Source organism: Microtus ochrogaster, unplaced genomic scaffold, assembly GCF_000317375.1.
Source record: "Microtus ochrogaster isolate Prairie Vole_2 unplaced genomic scaffold, MicOch1.0 UNK106, whole genome shotgun sequence".
Taxonomy (NCBI): Eukaryota; Metazoa; Chordata; class Mammalia; order Rodentia; family Cricetidae; genus Microtus; species Microtus ochrogaster.
In genome coordinates this window covers 513,962-534,539 of record NW_004949204.1, presented here as the reverse complement: position 1 = coordinate 534,539, position 20,578 = coordinate 513,962, and the positions used below count along the sequence as shown (strand labels likewise).

Genomic DNA, 20,578 nt, shown 5'->3' with positions numbered 1-20,578 from the left:
CTGGCTGTTCCTCCTTCTTAAATTTCCTCATGCAGTTTTCTAAAGCAATGATCTCATATCATCACTAAGCTAGAATAGAGTTTTCTCCAGCTTGGTGCTGTTGATATTTTGGGTTGGACAATTCCTTATTGTGATGGCTGCCCTGAGTGCCTCCTGAGTAGGATGCTCAGCAGTGTCCTGGAGTGGTATCCCCAATATCCCAGAAGGTCCCAGACCCCTAAGTTGTAACAGCCAAAAGAATGTCCAAATATCACCTACTCGTTTCTCCTGGAGGACAAAACTGGCCCTGACTGAGAGGCACTGGGCTAAATGAGCAACTTCAGTCCAAGGGTCCAGAAGGGAGCCCCACTTCGCCCACACCAGGTGAACAAGTGTGACCCCCAAAGTATTGGCTTTGCCCAGTGACTGGAATTGGGATACTCGTTCTCATGACCATGACGCCAGATGAACATGCTGTATATGAAGAACAGGATTACAAACGGAAGGCGCAGCCTTCTCTCATCGTCTGTGGTACCATTTCTGGGAGTTTCATGGCCACAGTGCAGCCATTAAGGAGGAATTACAAAGCCTTCCGAAGGAAGACACTACCAGGCAGATGGTTTGCTCACAGAGACCTGCTGAACACCGAATAAACATCAGCAGCCCCCACATAGCAACTCATCCTACTATACCCATGATGGCCTGGAAGATCCTCTTGTGGGCACCAGGAATTCCTTCAGATGATCCACTGCCATCGGAGCAGGGCCATAAGGGGTTGCCACTGAAGGATCTTGTCCTTGAGACTCAAAACACACCTGGTCCTCTTGGGAGTTGTTTCCAGTAGCTTTGGTTCCCTCAGGAACGAAGGGTCAAAGCCTTTCCTGGGAAGTCTGTTAGTGAAGTTAGCCCCGCAGGTGCCTTGGAATGTGGCCTGGTGTTGCTGCTGGGGGCCGACCAGGAGGAACTCCAGGGTCATCCATCCACCAAACTCAGGCCAGTTTACAGTGACGAATTCCAGCAACAAGAGAGACACTGGCTAGATGGTGTCACCAAAGCACACAGAGGGGCCTGTGACAGTTTTCAGTTCGGTGACCTTGGATTTTCAGAGAGTGTCTTCTCAGAGGGACTTGGAAGGCTTTAATTGCTATAACCAGTTGTCATTCTGTCCAATGAGAAAGATGCACAGAAATTCTCGTCTCAAAAGGATCACTTTCTTCTAATAAAAAAAAAAATGAACATCTTGCATTTCAAGGAAAATGTCCAATGCATCCGTGTGAGTAGCCAGGAAACAATGCTCAGACAGGATGCTGACGACACTCTAAAGGTGAACACAGAGAAGAGCAAGATGTTTTTAAAGCAAACTTTTAACAATGTATTAAGTTCGTTGGCACTGTTGTGGGAAAGCTTCTTATGGCCAGGTGTGGTGGTGTGTGTCTTTAATTCCCCTGGGTTCAAGGCCAGTCTGGTCTACATGGTTCCAGATCTGTTTGGGCTACATAGTGAAATTCTGTCTCAAAAAGTAAAATAAAATAAAAGTCTTTTTTGAAATCATTTAGTACCGGTATCATACTGTTTGTTCTTCAGACCCAGGGTTTCCTTGAGCCTCTTCCACAGTTCCTAATGTCACTTGTGCCTGCATGAGTCAACCTATAACCCCAAATTAAGAAATCTCTGTGATGGCTGCACAGCTGCTGACTGAATGGAGTCACTCCAAATTGTAGATTCTCTTGGCTGAGCCCGATTTTCAAGTCCAAACCTGCGGTCCTTTCCCAACTGTACACGTATTAAGGTGTACAGGGTCTTCCCAAGTCTGTATCTGCACATGCTTCGTGCCTTGCAAACAGTCGATGACACAGGACAGTGCCTTTTCTTTCCTGAGACTGGGTGTCACTCTGTGCCTCTGCCTGCCTTTGCCCCGAGTGCTAGGACCAAAGGCTGTGTCTTCCCAGCCCCATATATTTACTATAGTTTGGGGGGCAGTTAGGTAACCAACTATGCGCCCCAGTGTGATATGCAGATTTTCACCACGATCTAGAATTTCCTCATTAGAGTTGCATCTTTGGGGGTTAAGAAATTGGCACAAGGTATCCCACAGTACTAAAATGAATGATACACCCACTCTTTGAGATTGGATCTGCTTATGTGTGACCCAGGCTGGCCTCACACTCATGATCCACCTGCCTCAACAGTCCAAGTACTGCAATGATAGCCTCTACGTCACTCATTTCAGTGTGGGTTTAATCAGAGGAGTCCTCCCAACACCCAACGAGTTTGGAGGGCCCAGAGGCCAGACTCAAAGGTGGGGAGGCTCTAGAAAGCTAGTAAGCAGGTAAAGGCCCTTCAAACACACATTGGGGCCTTGGGATGACTTTGTCATGTCTTTATGGGAATACAGTCCATCTGCTCCTGCTGAACAGAATGGGGTTGTAGGCTTCCAAATGGTAGCCAGGAGAACAAGTGTCATCGGTTGGGTGGGGGCGTCTAGATCCCTTCTTTCTGTTTCTAATATCTCCTTAATTTTTTTTTCTTAGTTCAGATAATGTGCCAACCGTCCCAGGAAATCTGGTCGAATGTTTGCTTTTGCACCATCAGAAATCCTGGGCTCTTGGGAGAAGGATGACCCTTAAAAACAAATGTTTATTTTTAAACTTTTTATTTTTATGTTTCCAGACCTTGCCCGGACCTCCCAGTGAGCTGCCACTGGATCAGAGTGATGGAGCAAAGCTGTTCTCCTAGCAACGGAAGCACCACATAACCGCTGTAGAGGTGGCTTTCTGCCAGGCCACTTCTTGAATAAACACAACAGAGGCCGAGAGAGAAGTAGCTACAGTTTAATACAAACCTGCACCAGAACACAACGTGTTGGGCTGTTTGGTTTTTGCCTCAAACGGTGGCCAAAGCATAGGACTATGTGTCATCGTGGGATTGACACGATTTTAGCACCATGACATTACAGAGGAGTGAGGAAGTCCCTTGGGTGCTGGGATGTTACTGACAGCTCCATTCTGACCCCAGGCTGTGTGCTTGCTGCCTCAGCAGCTGGAGGAGGTTTGGCTTCCATGTGGTTCTGTGGTTTCTGGGTCAGTATAAGAGATGCCCTTATCACGGCATTGGCTTGACAAGAGGCCTACTGTGGGCTCCTAGCACTACACACACGCACACGCACACACACACAGTAGCACAATTTTTGGGTGCGTTAACCCCACAAACCTAGAGAGCAGCTAAGGCAAGAACAACAGTATTTATTCAGCAAGTACAAGACCAGTTTGAGAGCTGCATTCATTGCAACCAGAGACCCTTTTCGTTCCAGCCAGCAGCCACTGGGCCTGGGATGGGGCTGGCTGGAGTTCTGATGGGGGCAGGGAGTGGACACGGGGGTGGGGGTGTGTGATGGTTTGTTTGGCTCCTCGAGCCTCCCGATTCACACCCAGAAGCTCCTGGGTGAGCACAGTCTATGGAAGGGTGGATTTGGGTGTACTCAAGGGTGGGGGTGGATGAAGTGGAAGGCCTACAGCGGCCCCTTGAACACGTACTCTCTCACCACGCCAGGTCATGCACTTCTCAGGTGGAGGCACTCAGGTAAAGCTTTCCTGGCCCAAGCAAGGTGCCCTGCCTCGCTGGTCCTACCATCCCTCGGATCTTTGGCATCTGCCCAAGGCCCATGACCAAACAAGGGCAAAAATAGACAAAGATGATATATAGCTAGGTGTGGTAGCTCGTGCCTGGAATTCCAGTGCTTGGGAAACTGAGGCAGGATGCTCTGAGTTCAAGGCCAGGCTACATAGGCAAGACTTTGTCTCAAAAAGAAGAGGAGGAGGAGCAGGAGGCGGAGGAAGGAAGAGAAGGAGAAAAAGGAGGAGAGGAGCCAGCAGCCACTGTAGGACTGTACCAGGGATCAGTATCACTGCTTTTGCTACCCATGAGGCTTTTCCAGCATCATTGCCTACTGTTCCCATGGCTTCCTCAGCTCTCCGGGTTATCATTTCAGCTCCAAAATGAGGACAATGAAGATGAGGATGCAACTAAAGCCACACACAAGTTCCCAACACTTTTCTAGTCCAGGCTCAAACCGAGAGTATACAGTAGTCTGCTCACAATAAAGATAATGAAGACCGACGTGTGCAAAGCAAGGCAGAATGCGTTTTTCTCCCCAGGGAGAAAGCATTTGTTCTATCTGGTGGAACTCTTGGTGGGCCCGGTATCAGTCCACAGCCGCTTTCCACATCTAGGTTAGACCAGCCAAGGCCATCAGGTCAGTCATGGACACTTCTGGAGCCAGCCAGCCTTAACTTTTGGGGCCTCAGGTTATTTTTTTTTAAAATCTGTAAGATGGGGGAGAGTGGTAAGCACCCCACCATAAGGAGGAGCGAGAGAGGATGCGTGGAAGTGCTTTGGTGGACCCAAAGCAGTACAAACTGCAGGGATGAGTACCAAGATCTCTGAGGCCTCTGGCAGGTTTGGGGAGCTCAAGCCAAAGTGAGATCGTTTCCCAAGAAGGGGGAGGGAGGGATGATGAGGCCTATTAATGGCAGGCAGGCGGGTCACTTCTCAGATTGGGAACCCTATGAGAACCCCCAAAGAGCTTCTGAGGCAGGGCGGGCCTAACCAGCAGCCAACAAGAGCGTGGTGTTGAGTGCAGGACCCCATAGCACTTGGACAGTGGAGCCGATTCTCCGGCTAGGGCTTGCATGTTGAAGCCCCCCGCCTGGTGGCTGGCCAACCCTCTCCTACTCCCCCTCTCTCAGCAGGCATGAGGCCTCTTGCTAGTCACACAGGAGGAGTAGCGAGGCCTTGTCCAGCAGGGGCAACTTATAGGAAGATGTGTAGGGGTGTGAGGGTATGGACATGGGGGTTAGTGCTGGGAGTGACCAGGAGAATCGATGAGAGAGGGGCCGCCTTGTTGCTTGAAGGTTTCCAGGGTCAGCATCCAGGACATTTGAATGTAGAAAAAGTAAGTTGGGGGTGGTAAGAGGTAGGGGTGTGGGACAGGGGAGGCATGGTCCAGGGCTGCTTCTTGTAGCAGGACCCTGGGTTGGGGGAAAGGGGCTGGGGGACAGCCTGTCCCCACCGCTGCCCTGGACTTTCTGGTTGGTGGTGACTGCAGCATCTCCTAAGAACCAAATCTACTCCCGATTCTATGCTACGCTAGTGACACGAAGCACCGTTATTGTCCACAGGGTGCACAAACAAGTCAAACCAAACCACTGCGCAAACCAAACGTGCAAAACAAAACCATTTACACGCGCCTGGCACCAGCCCCATGCCCACCCAGCTACCCATCTGGGGTCTGGGGCTCCCAGAGGGTGTGGGTAGGGAGTGGAAAGAGGCCGGCAAAGGGCACAGGGTGTCCCAACCACAGCCACAACCAGGGTGTCCTGACTGTACCTACACAGGGGTAAGTCAGTAAAGATGGGACATCTCGGGCATGGCTGGGAAGCTAACACCTGTCTGACTTGGGAACTGTCACCATAGTACCTAAGGGATGAGGAGGGAAGGCCCTTTCTTATAACACACATCTGCTAAAGTGCTCTGGACGCCTGTCTAGGTGGGCAGCAGGCCAGGGCACTCAAGTCCGGGCCTTCCCAGAGCCTGCACTGGTGGTTGTCGTGAGAGGAGGGGCGGGGCCAGGCGCTATGCATTTGGGTGCTGTGCATAGTGTGGCCGCTGGGGCCCAGAGAAACCCCAGGACCGAGGAAGGAAGGAGGGAGCAGAGCAGGAGGGACAGCTCAAAGTGCCTTGGCAGGGGTGGGTCAAAGCCCCGTGAAACACGTTCAGACAAGGGGAGGGCTCTCTGCTTCCTGGAGCCCCCACCAGCAGAGCGCTGCCCTGCCCAGCCTCTCCCACCCCCTGCAGCTGTGGCCAGAAGGTGTGCAGGCGGGTGGCGGTGGAGCATCCTCACTTGAGGGGGCTGGTCAGAGCCTTTACCAAATACCGCTCGACCTGCCTCCAGGGGGCGCAAGGATCCGAGCTGAGGCCCGCTTTGGAACGTGATCATCGATCTGAGAACCTGCGGGGAAAGAAGCCAGAAAAGTCAACCACGCAGAAGCTCTCTGGGTTAGCAGGCTCCCTGTCACCATTGAGGCTCAGACCTCTCCCGCCCCTCAAGGGAATGCTGTCCACCTCTTTTAGGGCAGGTCTGGGGCTGTGTATTGGTATGTGCATGTGCCTGAGGAGGTGTTGGATTTTCCTGGAGCTGGAATTTGCTGGTAGTTGAGTGCTGGGAAACTGGGAACTCAACACAGGTCCGCTGGATGAGCAGTACCCGCTCCTAACTGCTGAACTATCTCTCCAGCCCCATGCCTGCCTTTTCAACATGGTTTCTTGGAATTGAACTCAGGTCCTCGCGCTTGCAAGGCAAATTGCTTTACTGATGGAGCCACTCCCCAAGTCCCAGGTATTCAGTCATTTAACCCTCATGACTATTCCATTATTTGGATGAGAAACCTCGGGCTCAGGGTATCACATTTTACAGCAGTAGGGGTGTGAACCCAGGTTTTCCTGACTCGGAGCTACTTTAGGAGCTTCTCCACTCACTCACATGGACAGCAATATTTGTGCTGTTAGACCAAGGGATCAGCCAGCGGTCACACAGACCTTCACACACAGGTCTTAGTTGATGTGGGATTCCCCTCTATATGTTGTGAATAGGTTATATTTCCATTGGTTAATAAAGACGCTGATTTGGCCAATAGCCAGGCAGAACAGAGCCAAGCGGGGGAAATCCAAACAGACACAGGGAGAAGAAGGGCGGAGTCAGGGAGACGCCAGCAGCCGCTGGAGAAGCAAGATGTGAGGTTAAGAAGTCACAAGCCTCGTAGTAAAATGTAGAATAATAGAAATGGGTTCATTTAAGTCGTAATTGAAACAAACAGTTTGTAATTAATACAAAGCCTCTGAGTGCTTATCCGGGAACTGGCGGGCAGGAGAGAAACCCCCAGTTATACTCAATGAATAGACCAGACTCTGAAACAGGAAACTGGTAACTATTTTGGAAAATGAATGACCCATACTCCAAAGGCCCTGCCTCTGGAAATCTAAGACTCAGAAAGATGGGTCTAGGGCCCCAGAGATCACAGTGGGGCACTATTCAGTGATCCCCACCTCCAGCAGATTAAGACTTGGGGCTGGAAGAGAGATGACAGGCAACTTGATGTCTACTTTGTCCGAAGGAGCCACTGTCCAGTCATGGCTCTTGGACTGGGGCAGAAGAGGCAACCGACTAGTGAGGCCCCAGAGGCTCAGGGTCTTACCACTTCATGTGGGGTCAGTTGTTGTAGGCTGTGGTGTGCTTGGGAGACCCTGAGAAGCCACACATCCCACACTGACAGAGCTTCAGTGTGTTCGGACAGTGCACAAGAAACAGCACCTAGCATTCATGTCCCACTGTTTGTGGCAGTGAGTAGCCCTTTGAGAGTGTGTTTTTGGAGGTCACCTCCCCACAGGCCACTAGCACCTCCTGTGGGAACCACAGGTTCCTGGCATAAGCTGCTCTTCTAAGAACACAAAGCTGAGCACCTGGGGACAGACCCTGTCCTCGTGGCTCTACAAAGGACCTACAGGCTGCAGTTTACTGCCCAGGCCTCTCTCCTGCCTGCCGGCATCTGCCAGCACCTTCCACATCCTCGTCCTTACCGGAAAGGCTGAAGCTGGATTCATGAAGGTCCCGCATGCCCCCGTGCCTGGTGACTGGCCGTGTGGGAGTGTCTGCCAGTGGCGTTCCCATCTCTTTTTTCCCAGGGTGGACAACAACAGCGACGTCCCCTAGGTAGGGAGTGCGGTCCACTGCCCTCACTTTTAAGGTCTGGTGAAGAGAAAAGACAGGAATGTCAAGGCCAAGCACACAGCTGCAACCTCCTCCACCGACATCTGCTAGGACCCACAGGACCCAAGACACACGGGTGACAGGCTTCTAGTTTCTGTAGTTCCAAGTGCTGAAGTAATGCTTTCCTAGCTTCTACGTAGGATGAGCGTATGCATGCACGCATAAATGTGCATGTGCAGAAAGTGCCTCAGTCTCTGCTCTCTGCTTGGGTGGGATCCTTCCAGGGGAGTTTTCCAGAGAGACAGCTGAGGAAATCCTCCACAGTGAACATCCTGGCAGTGTCCTGACAAGGCCAGGCTCCCAACAGGCAGACCTTTCAGCATGGTCTGACAACCCAGAGAAAACTTGGGCTAGACAGAGTTGGTGTAGCCATGGAACATTGCCGGAAGCAATACTAAATAAAGGGTTAGGAGCTGTACTGCACAAATCAGGCCACCAAGGCTCCGGCCTCAGCTCTGTCACTTAGAGCTGTCCTGGCCTAGGTCCGTGATGGTGACTCACTATATTAAAAGTACTACGGTGACAGGGAGGAAGTGTGTTGGAGGAGGTTCAGGTGGTCAAGGGAGCAGCAGCAATAGCGGCAGAGATGGGAGCACTGTATCCTTTGGGAGGGAGCCTCAATTGCGCTTTTGCATGCTGCCTGCCCAGTCTAATTGAGAGAAACGACAGGCACAGGGGATTTCTGTGCTTGCACAAGGCATCCTTGGCATTAGCAAGAGGGGCCAGGAACAGAGCAATCAGCCTGTGTATGGGAGGAGCTCACTGGCCACAGACACACCCACCAGCCTCCCTCCTGCTCTGCTTGCCTGTTTACATTTTGTCTACTGAGACTGCAGAGGTGGCTCAGAGGTTTAAAGTGTGTGCTGCTCCTGCAGAGGCCCTGAGTTCAATTCTCATAATCACCAGCAACTCTAGCTCCAGGGGCATCTGAACCCTCTGGCGTCCATGGGTACCCTTCCTCACCTGTGTATACATACATACACATACAAACCACACATTAATAATAGTAATGAAATAATAGATCTATGCAAAATGGGACGTGGAAACCAGAATTTTCCAACTCCACTATCCCTTTTGTCTCTGCCACATAGGGTCCTGGACAGATGGTGACAGACAGTATCCAGAGGAAATGCTGTGTTAGGGCTTGTCTGAATGGAATTCTCTAGGAGACGGGACTTGGCTGGCAGAAGCAGGTCACTGGGGTCACTCTGAAGGCTACCAGCCGGCCTCTGGTTCTGACTTCCGGCTTCTTCCCTGCCTGCTGCACACGAACCATCAGCCACTGCACCAGTGGTTCCCAGCCTGCCCAATGCTGCGACCCCTTTTTACATTTTTTAATATTTTATTTAAATAACATTTTCATTTATTTAACATACTGACGGCAGTCTCCCACCCCTTTCCACCTATTCTCCTCTCCTTCCCCTCCCCCTCTCCACTTCAGAAAGGGGCAGGCCTCCCGGCAGACACTCAAGGGGAGGCAGGACTGAGCTCCTCCCCTGTGTCAAGGCTGGGCAAGGTAATCCAGCATGGGAGCAGGTTCCCAAAAGCCAATTGCTGTGACCCTTTAATACAGTTCCTTATGTTGTGGTGTGACTCCCAACTATAAAATTATTTAATTGCTACTTCATAACTGTAATTTTTCTACTGTTATGAATGGTAATGTCAGTATCTGATACATGGCCCCTGTGGGGGTCGCGGCCCACAGGTTGAGAACCACTGTCTCACACACTCCTATTATCATGAACTGTACCAGGGTCACATTAAAGCTTCTGAAATCATGAGCTCAGTTAACCCTTTCCTCTCTTAAGGCATTCGGGTCGCACTGATGCAGAAGTAACCTAGAACATGACAGTATCTGAGAGTTAATGGAGAAAAGTGAACATGTTCCCCAACAGGGGCCTTGACCTCGTCCCACCCCATCTTACCTTCTCTCTCTGCACCAGCTTCTTATAGACAATGTCTGGGAAAGACCGCAGGGGACAGAACTTGCCAGTGCCCTCTGCGCACATGAAGACGCCATTCTCATACACGACGCGTCCCCGGCTGATGGTGACCAGCGGCACGCCATGGCAGCGCATGTTCTCATACAAATTGAAGTCTCCACCCTGCACCTGGGTGCTGGCTGAGATGGTCCTGGTGGGAGATGAGGGGGGAACAAGATCAGAGTACTGGTAAAGAGAGTATAGCTTGATGCCACGAGATGCTGCCTGGTAGGAAGGAATGGTACCCAGAGCTGTCTGATGGGGCTTAATTCCACCCCTCGCAATTCTTTCTTTATTATGTATACAGTGTTCAGTCTGCATGTGTGCCTGCAGGCCAGAAGAGGGCACCAGATCCCATTACAGATGATTGTGAGCCACCATGCGGTTGCTGGGAATTGAACTCAGGACCTCTGGAAGAACAGTCAGTGCTCTTAACCTCTGAGCCATCTCTCCAGCCCTCCCCTCACAATTCTTGTGTTGAAATCTTTACCCTTAGCATCTAAGAATGGAGACATATTTGGACACAGAGCCTTTAGAGAATCAATGCAAAAAAAAAATTAAGGCTTTTGTACATAAGAAGTGTAGGCCTGTCAGTGGCGGCGCACGCCTCTAATCCCAGCACTTAGGAGGCAGAGACAGGTGGATCTCTGTGAGCTTGAGGCCTATCTAGTCTACAGAATGAGTTTCAGGGCAGGCTCCAAAGCTACACAGAAAAATCCTGTCTCCAAAAAAAATCAAAAACTAGTGTGTGTTTTTCCCATCTGTCTGGTCCCTTAGAAGCAGGGACAGAGACACTGGACATGGGTGTACAAAGGAATGGGTATACATGAGCAAGGGAGGTAGGCAGTCACATGGGAGGCATGTCACCATCACATTCCTCTACCCTGGAAATGCTGCAAAGGTCATTCGCCTTTGCTGTTCTGGAATACAGTCCCCCCAGGCCCAGGAGACTAGCGGCAAGCTTTACTTTGTGGCTTCTGGGTCCCACACCACCACGTCGGCATCGGCTCCAGGGATGATGCGGCCCTTGCGAGGATACAGGTTGAGAATCTTGGCTGCATTGGAACTGGTGACAGCTACGAAGCGGTTCTCATCCATCTTTCCTCCAACCTGGAATGTGGCAAATGTGTCAGATCAGCCTGGATCTGGACGTATGGCTTCCTTCCCAGGCACTTGCTAACCAGCCTGTGGTCTTTTAGTTCAGAGGGCCACAGCTGTGGTCCTAAGGCAAACAGTGCTATAGGCACGGTCCTAATACGAGGCACTGGGCAGAGCTTGAGACCCTGCTTGCCCCTTCATCCCTCACTCAGCCACGCTGGTGACTTGTGCCAAAGGCTGCCTGCCTGGGGCAAATGCACCCCCTAGATAAGGTCCACACATGTGCCCACTTGGGATGACTAAGGAGCTTCCCTTCGTGTGCAAAAGCTTATGTCTCCTTGTTTGCTGGTATTGTCCCAAGGCCCACATAGGACGCCTGAAACTACAGAGAACTGAGCCCGATTCAGAGTAAACTTACTTCATATACATGCTCACCTACAACCAAATTAACTCAAAAGTTAGGCACCGCAGGAAGCTAACAAAAACTAATAGAATAATTTAACAATATACTGTAACAAAAATGATTTAATACTTACAGTATGGGATGTGGTAGCTCATGTCAGTAATTTTAGTTCTGGGAAAGCTAAGGTAGGACTCTTGTGAGTTTAAGGCCAGTCTGGATTACAAAATGAGTTCCAGACCATCCGGGAGTACAGTGTGAAACCCTGTCTCAAACAAACAACTTCCACAAACTATGAGTTATTTTTAGAATTTCCCACTGTTTTGTGGACTGTGGACCACCTGAAACTGGAGATGGCTGGGAGAGGCTGAAGTGTATTCTGGGTTCTGAAAGAGCTGCCTGCTCTGCCGCAGATAGCCGTGTCTCTCTCCTCCAGGGACAATGCCCCGAGCTAAGTCGCAGCCCTGCCCTGAGCAGGAGGCTGTTTTTAGGACTTCAAATCTCTTTGAGCGTATACTGAGTGTTGAGAGTAACAGTGACAGACCAAGACCAAAAACTACTTACTCTCCATGGGCAGAATAGGTGGCATTCAGATGAAATCCCAGCCCCTATCTTTCTGAAATTCAGTTAGACAAAATAGACCCAGAACTTCATATTTGTATCTCTTGGCCCAAAAATCCCCTTCTAGAAATCTCTCCTAAGGAAGTAATTGGAAATGGTCACATTCATAAGCAAGGACTGCTCCATAGTGGCATTTGAAGTGTGAAAAGAAAGAAGAATTAAATACAGCATTTCCATTGAAAGGAGCATTACATAGCAATTTAAAAAAGACGTTTTGAGCTTTGCGATGTAGGCAGCGGTGGAACTCCAGCCTAGTGTGTATGAAGAGCTAAGTTAGATCACAAGTACCAAATTCCACCTTTTTAAAAAGCCCACAGCTTTGTAGAGTTCTAGGAAGACACTCAAAAGGACTTAAAATATGTAGGGGAAAAATGAATCCAGTTACTAAAATAATGTATCTAGCTAGGCACCGTGGCTTACGTCTAAAATCCTGCCACTTGGGAGGATGAAGCAGGAAGACCTCCAAACAGTCAAGGCCAAACCTGTCTACACAGTGAGATCCTGCCTCAGAAACCAACAGGAAAAACCCAGTACATGTGCTGAAGTAGGAAGAAGTAAACCAAAATGCTAAAGCTCCAACTGCATGGATTTCCCCCCAAACTCTTCTAAACTGTCATGTTTCGTTAACAGGTCCTATCACTTTCTGATGTAATGGGGCGAGCCTTTCCGCCCCTCGCATGTGTGAGCTGATGCTATGCTAGCTAAGCCTGACCTCCGCCATCTATGGATACTACCAACCTCTTGCCTTGCTACTGGGTACCACAGGAGCCGTGACTGGGCCAGCTCTCCTGCGAAGGCTATTCTTGGTGGTCAGCTTGACTGGAATTAGCTGAAACTCAGGCAGCTAGGCATGACTGTGAGGGATTATTCTTGATTGGATCATTTGAGGTTAGAAGGCCCACCCTAAATCTGGGCCACACTTTCTAAAAGCAAACACACACACACACACACACACACACACACACACACACGGACTTGGAAGAAGGGAGCTTTTTTTCTCTTTGCCTGCTCATCCTCACTCCTGCTGGCAAGTTCATACACACTGCTGCTGAGAGAGTCTTTCACTGATATTAGAGCCGGCTTCGCTGGGATTCCAACATATACCAGGGATCAGGGACCAGCCCCATGGATGAACGACTATTGGATTCCTGGGCTTTCTGTTGGGGACAGTCATTGTTGGACCAGCCTGCAAGCCACTCTTAGAGATCCCCTTTATGTTCTATCAGTCCCGTTCCTCTAGAAGACCCTGACTAACACACCCTGATGAGTGGGCAAGGCTGCAGACACCTACCACGCCCCTTTCCCAGATCACGCTCATTCGATCCTGCACGCTGCTCACACCATGTGGGATCTTGGTGAAGTCTTCCTTGCCCATGGCTTTCTGCTTCGTGGTGAATGGCCGGTGATCTGATGCCACAATGTTCAGAGTGTCGCTGGAGAGAGGGAGAAGTGACAAGTGAGGGGACAGGAGGCCAATCTCCCAGTGGGTGGGGAACAAGCTGAGGGGGAAAGCCTGGGCTTGGGAACCCAGAGAATGCATTTCCAACCTGACCCTGCTGCTTACTTGCTGGGTGACCTCTAACGGTTTGTTTCTTTCCTTTAAATGAACACTTTATCTATCCACAGAATTGGCATATGCACAGGGCATGTTCCAGGAGACTCCAACCCTTGGGTTGGTGACTGGTAAAATAGCAGATGGAGAACAACTTGCCCACCATTTAGGGCTTAGCTGGGGTGAGATGGCAGAGGTGGGCTTCATGTCCAGGACTCACGCGCCAGCTTGTTACCACCAGCTCGCCTGCCCCATACTGTCCTGGCAAGACACACACAACAAGTGTTTGACAAAGCTTTTCCAAGTTCAGTGCTAACCTTGCTAAGTGACTGGGAGTCAAAGCATTCAGGAGAAAGGGTGCCAAGACTTAACAAGCCACCATCTAGAAGCTGAAGACATTGTCACCAATGTCATCCACGACAAAGTCTTCACACGGTGAGGGCTATGAGTACCTAAGGCTTAACCAGGACCTCAGGCAGATACAGAACTGGGAAGGGAGGTGAGGGAGGCGTGCTGCAGCATGCTGTCCGCCAAAGAGGGAGATTTCTAGACTAGAAGCCTCAGCTATGAAAATGCTTCTGCCACTAAGGCAAAGCAACCCTAGGAAGGACCTGGCTGCAGCAAGGAGATCATGCGGAACCAGGGACATTGCTGGGAGTGCCCAGTAGAGACCCCAAGGCTCTCACATTCTTTGTAGATAAGTACATGAGCTACAGGGGACACCCACTCTGAAGGGGCTCTGGACACAGAGCAGGGTGTGATGGGGTATGGGGGCAGATTTTGAGGCTACCGGACAGTTGCCAGTCAGGCTCCATGGAGGGCTGTCTCTCCCGGGAGCTGGCAGGCCCATCAGTTAAGGCTCTTGCCAAAGACTAATGTTCCTGGCAAGTCCACAGCAAGATGACTAAGCTCTTTGGGTAAGAGGGCTGACCTCAGTCAGGGTTCCAGAGACAGGAAGAGACTTCCGGAGAGCAGGAGTGTTCTAGAACCCCCGAGGCTCCCCACACCCTCTGCACCTACAGAAGCCATGAGAAATGAGAATGTCTCAGGATTTACTCTCTTCTCAGAGACCCCCAGATATCCAGATGAGGCTTAGACCAGGGGAGAGACCAACACAGTATAACACATTACAGGTCAGGAACCCTGAAACTCAGGCTCAACTTCCACCTTTAACTGAACACCTATCTTCTTCAGAAGCAGGTACCACTCAGCAAGTGTGAATTAATGATGGTAAAATTATAATTTATTTCTCACTTACCTATTTATTTGTGTGTGTGTGTGCGCACACACGCACACACATGCATGCACACATGTTTACCACTGCATGAGCATGGAGAACAAAGGACAATTTTCCTTCTAACACATGGGTTCTGGGGATTAAACTCAAGTTGTCAGGTTTGGTGGCAATGGCCTTTCACCGGCTGAGGTATCTCACTTGCTCAGGAAACCAGACTTAAAAAAGGGAACTGACGCCTGGGTTTCCAGCCAGCATTCTGCACTGCATGAATTATACCAGTAACATGTTATAGGAGAAAATTATAGTAATCATAAATTCTTATGAATAGTTAAAATTTTGCCCTGAATCCTATAAAATAGCACACATTTACAATGTGCACTGATTAAAAAGGAACTAGAACTATTTCTCTACCATATGAAATCATAATTCTTACATGAAAATTTAAATAATTAAAGTAAATGGAAAACAGGCTTTATTAAAAATTATTCAATGACCAATGCTTCCTTTTCCTGTCTATTTGAGTATGGATGGACTGGATGTTTACTGTGCTTTTGTTCCTTTGGCAAATTTGCTTATAGCAAGTGGAACATTTCAAAGGACTCTCTGACGTTGAACCAAGTCTTTATTATAGTGTTTTTTAATACGTATATATGAGTGTTGTGCATATTTGCGTGTATGTGGGTGCACCATCTGTGCATGCAGGCATTCAGAGCCCCAAAGTTGCCACCAGATGCCTTCTACAGTGGCTCCCCACTTTATTTACTGGGTCACTTGGGCACCTCCACTTGGCTGTCAGACTCTTGAACAATGACCCCAGGAAAGCAGTTTCAACAGAAACCTTCATGTTGAGAGAAGAGACAGAAGCTTGGTGAGGAAGTGGAAAAACTTGTCTCTGCAAAGAGATTCCTCCCAGATCTGACAACCTGCCAGACTATCTTTAAAGAGAGATTGGAGCTACAGTAAGACGGGTCAATGATGGACAAGACCACACCTTGACTAGTATAGTTCAGTTATGTGTGCCTCTTGCCCTCTCCAGAAACCTAAACTTCGCATCAGGACCAGAAGGCAGACTTCTCTTCCAGGGGCTGAGAGGTTCTTTGGTACACTGACCTATTAGGTTAGCCTACAGCCAAGCTCTGGGTGAGACACAGGTGGTCTAGCCTGCTCTTCCACCAAAGGGATAGTTAAGCCCCATGACTACTGTAGAAAATGGCCTGGGGTAAGTGACCTCACGAGGGCCCTTGCTGGTGCTGGAAGGTTAAAAACCATGCCTGGGCATGGAGAAGATAATCCCGTCTTTCTTCCTCCTCCATCTGCCCCAGTATGAACAGAGAGAGCTAGGGGAGCTGGTCAAGGAGCCGACTTTAAGCTAAACAGGACTTTAATAGCCAAAGGTAAGAGAAGATAATATTTCTTCCCAGAATGTCACTAGCAGAGAACAAAGAAGCTGTAAGCTGTCCCAGAAACAAAACCAACATTTTCATGATTGTGCCTTGCCAAGTCCAGAATGTTCCTTGGACTCTTTTCTTCAGGTTGGGGTTGAGCGTTAGATAGGGAGGGGATTTAGAATGGAGGTTGGTAGAGGGTGTAACAGGGATGGAGAGAGGTGGGAAGGAATGCACAGGCAGAGGAAGGAACATATAGGAGAGAAACTGAGGCAACAACAGGGAGAGGTGAAGGTAAGTATGGCTTATTTCCACGCCAACTAGACTGAATTAAGAGCTGCCAGGGTGCTAGGGAGGTACGCCTTTGGGTGTGTGGACGAGGGCTTTCCTAGAAAGGACTAACTGACGGAGGAAGAACACAGGCTGTACCATCCCAAGGGCTGAGGGTCTGGGCTGAGTAAAAGGAAAGAAATCCAGGTAGCTATCTGCATTTCTCTACTCTGTCTCTTGATCCACTTAGGTGCGGAGTCCCCGCAGCTGCTCCCAAGCCTTCATGGAGGACTTAGCTCTGGGAAGGAGTTAAAACAAGCCTTCTTCTCTTACAAATTGATCCCTCAGTAACTAATGCATTCAGGAAGAGAGAGGACCATACATGTAAAAAGAGGACCTATGTCCCCAGCTCCCCCCTGGGCTTCAGAATGAGGTGTCAATGGCATCTGAAATGCTGGTCAATGCTCTCACTCCAAATGAAGTTGTCAGAGATGCTCAACAGGATAGCAAGGGACAGCTGGGCTCTGGAGGAAGAGGTTCAAGCAAAATCACCCCAAGGGCCCAACAGAACCAAACCCTGGTCAGGTTTGATTTCTAGAGTTGGAGGGCATCACCTTAAAGACCTATAGCCCCTGCGTGGAGTGCTGTTGGCTCCAATGCCTTACTTGGCCAGCAGGCTCATGAGGTAGGTGGAGGTGTTGGTGTCCAGTCTCAGAGGAGGCACCGTGACGTAGGCAGCTGCATGGGACCAGTCCTGGTGGTAGTAGTGCAAGCCTGTGAGTGTGGCATGCGCGTTGGTGGTCTCAGCCAGCACCACTTTCCCTGGAAGGAGAGTGGAAAGCATCACGAGGTGGTAGGACAGCACATCGCACTACACAGGTGAAGAGGCTAACAGCAAATAGGAAAAGGCTTGCCCCCGTTTCCTCAGGCCCAGAGACTGGGCAGAGAGGGACATGGATCCGGAGGCCAGGAGCATAGAGGAGAATTTCGAGAAGTCTAGTATGGCCTGGCTGTGTACACATAGCTGTGAGGAGTGAGGCAGGGGCATAGTGAGGCATGCATGTACTGCCAGGCCTAGTGGGCAATCCAGGCTGTTCTCTGGGCAGGCAGGGGATGTGACAGCTCTGGGAGCTGCTGGGGTGGAATCCACAACAGACTCGGAAGTCGGGAAGTCAGAAGAGGGAGGGGTCCATCCAGCAGGCTGGGCCAACAGTCCAGCTGGAATCCCTCAGGGGCCCTCAGCTGAAGAACAGGCAGAGTGTGGGGGTCCAGATCATCACAATGAAGGCTGTGGCACCCATGCCTCTGGCTTACACCCACAGGGTTCTAGCTTAGCTTTGTTTCTCCTGTTATCAGGACCCCTTACCAGTGCCCCAGGCCACAAGCTTCAGTACTACCAGGGGGTCTGCACTGGGAGTCACATGAAGGCCCCTCGAGGGTCAGACACAGGGCTCAAGGGAGTGAGAAAAAGAAGTTGAGCCCACGCACTGTTATTTTACCAGTGACTTCCACCATGGCCCCACTCTCGACTCCTGCCCTGCCCCCACTCCCGACATGCCCACTGGCATTGGTCTAGCATTTTATTAGTTGCCAAGGTAACTGTTAGTTCAATATACCGGACCAAAAAGACATCAATTAATGACTCAGTTTAAGACTTTAATTTTACTTGACCCGGTCCAGGTAACAGACATTTCTGGAAAAGCTGCTGGGCAAACACGCGAGAGGAGAAAGTTCTAATGTACTGAGCCCAGGCTAGCTCAGGGCACTCTGAGGCAGACAATCATGAAGAAATGGGTAGGGCAGGCTAAGCCTGGTCTCAGCAGCCAAGCCTGGCAGAATGTGAGCTGAGGAACCCTGTCCTCTGATCCCACGGCACGAGGTACAAAGACTCACCTTGCATCTTAGCAGCTGCAATCACATCACCAGCAGAGATGCTGGACACATTGACCAGGTAGATGGGACAGTGAGTCTAAAGGCAAGAGACAGCAGGAAGTAGCATTACCTGCTCCTGTAAAGCTGCCACACCCCCAGACCACCCTTCTCTCAGTCCTGCACTGACATGCATCCCTGTGTGTCACTCGTTACTCGTGACTAGATGGTAGTTTACGCTCGGGATGCAGGGCTGGTGAGCTGAGTACACAAGAGGCTGTAGATGGAGGCCATCATCAGGGACCACCAACCTGGGGGGTGACCTCAGGTGGCAGAGGATGAGTCTAAACCTCAGATTTTCTCTGATCTCATGATTTTTTTTCCTGTTTCATTTTTTAAAAACATTTTATTTATTTATTATGTATACAATATTCTGTCTGTGTGTATGTCTGCAGGCCAGAAGAGGGCACCAGACCTCATTACGGATGGTTGTGAGCCACCATGTGGTTGCTGGGAATTGAACTCAGAACCTTTGGAAGAGCAGGTGATGCTCTTAACCACTGAGCCATCTCTCCAGCCCCCTTCCTGTTTCATTTTTTCTGTTCACAAACGTGATGACCCAGAAACAGTCATATCCTAAACCTGACATTCCGATGCCAGCAGTCTGAAGGTTGCTTTATCGACGGACAGAATGTACTCGGGAGAAACACCAGGCTCAGAGTCTGGGTTGAACATAACTGGTCTTGTAAATATCTGGACTGTCAGATGCACCAGCTATTCTACAGAACTGTGCAAACAAAGCCCACAGCCTAATTTCTTTGGGCACACTTGCACTAAGAACCAAGGGGCTGATGGTTGGTCAGACCCTTCCTTATTGTGGACTGGGTGTCCATCTGGAAGTATTTGGTAAGATAACTGTTGTCATGGCAACAGAACAAGGTCCAAGAGCTAACAGGAAACCTTCCAAGATGCCATTCTGTGCCTTTACTGGTTATCAAGTTAGGAGTCAGGGGTTTTGAGATACCTGGTGTGAGCTGATCAATCCTAGGGCTGGTGATATACAGCCTCCCTGTTCCCATACAATCCTAAGACCACACTTCAGCATTTACATCCTTCTGGGTAGCCCTGGCCAGAGGGGAAGGTCCCAAGCAGGAGCCCTCATTAGAATCATGAGGTTGGGGGAAGACAAACTTTCAACACAGCATGCCAGTTTCTGATTGGCTGGGTCTCTCTGGAGCTCGAGAGCTTGTAATTCAGACCCATGGTGCTGACTCTGCCATCCAGGAACCACACCACTGGAAATCTAACCTTCTAGAGCCGGTGGTTCAGATTATCTGAGCAAATCAAACCCTTTAGCGACATTCTGCAGAAAAGGATGGTCCTTCCCAGGCACAAAGAACTCTCCAGAGTAAGTGATGCCATCATCCCGATTTCAGATAATGAGGGAGGAGATCAGAGGGGGGCATGATAGGCATGTGGTTAAAAGCCCACATTTAATAGTTAAGAGCAAAGTTCGGGATTCTGGTGCCATCTCTAGCTGGTTCCCACCACGCTCTGCCAGTGCTTTGTTAAGGGCTTTTCCTGAACCGAACCTGGGAAAGCAGCGGGGAAAACAAAGGCCCAGGAGCATAGGGTTAAATGATAACTGCCTAAGCCATTTATACTCGAGCAATCTCAGCTTCGGCAGCTTCAGCCCTTCATCAGCTCAAAGGGGTGGGGCGGAGCACTGGGGCAGGCAGGATGCACACCAGAACTTGGAGACTAATGTCCATCTATTCAGCTGTGGTCCTGAGAGCCGCTTGTGGCACTGGCCTCCAGACAAGAACGCGTTTCACACCATGGCCCCAGTGTGGAGGATGGGGGACTACTTACCCTGTTTGCAATGGTGATGACACGGTGAGTGGCTTCAGCTTCCAGCTGTTAACAACAAGGGACAATAAGGAACGGGCCTTCACCACCTCCTTCAAGCCAGCTGCACCTGCCTGAGAGCTCTCTGCGGGGAGAGTGCTGGAGCAGCTGACACAGCAGAGGGGCTGGCTGCACCCACAAGGACTGGCTGGGGCACCAGACCCCAACCACTAGGACTTCCACGGAAAGAGAGTACCAGGATTTAGGATACCAGATGTACCCTGGTGGAAACCACTCAGGGCTTAGAAAGGTGCTTGCTGGGTAAGCCAGGTGACATGAAATTGTTGCTTGGGACCAACAGAGTTAGCCTCTAATGGCCACAATGTACTGCTGCACCCCTCCCCCCATACACAAAGTGATAACTGTCAGATGTTTTCTGGATGGCCAGTCTGCCCCGGCACAGACCCAGGTCCATCTAGATACTGCCAGATGTTTTCTGGATGGCCAGTCTGCCC

General features: G+C 50.1%; 1 protein-coding gene across 1 annotated transcript in view; it reads right to left on the bottom strand.

Moving 5' to 3' along the window:
* Window positions 1-2,788: 2,788 nt before the first annotated feature.
* Window positions 2,789-20,578, bottom strand: part of Dpysl5 (dihydropyrimidinase like 5) — an 83,011-nt gene continuing 65,221 nt past the window's right edge. The window contains exons 6-13 of the mRNA XM_005371336.2: window positions 20,088-20,132; window positions 18,240-18,315; window positions 17,012-17,168; window positions 13,194-13,335; window positions 10,751-10,893; window positions 9,727-9,934; window positions 7,612-7,780; window positions 2,789-5,986 (exon numbers count right to left, since the gene is read on the bottom strand). Coding sequence (XP_005371393.1) covers window positions 5,901-5,986; window positions 7,612-7,780; window positions 9,727-9,934; window positions 10,751-10,893; window positions 13,194-13,335; window positions 17,012-17,168; window positions 18,240-18,315; window positions 20,088-20,132 — 1,026 coding nt within the window. The 3' untranslated portion in view covers window positions 2,789-5,900. The remainder of the gene's footprint in view (window positions 5,987-7,611; window positions 7,781-9,726; window positions 9,935-10,750; window positions 10,894-13,193; window positions 13,336-17,011; window positions 17,169-18,239; window positions 18,316-20,087; window positions 20,133-20,578) is intronic.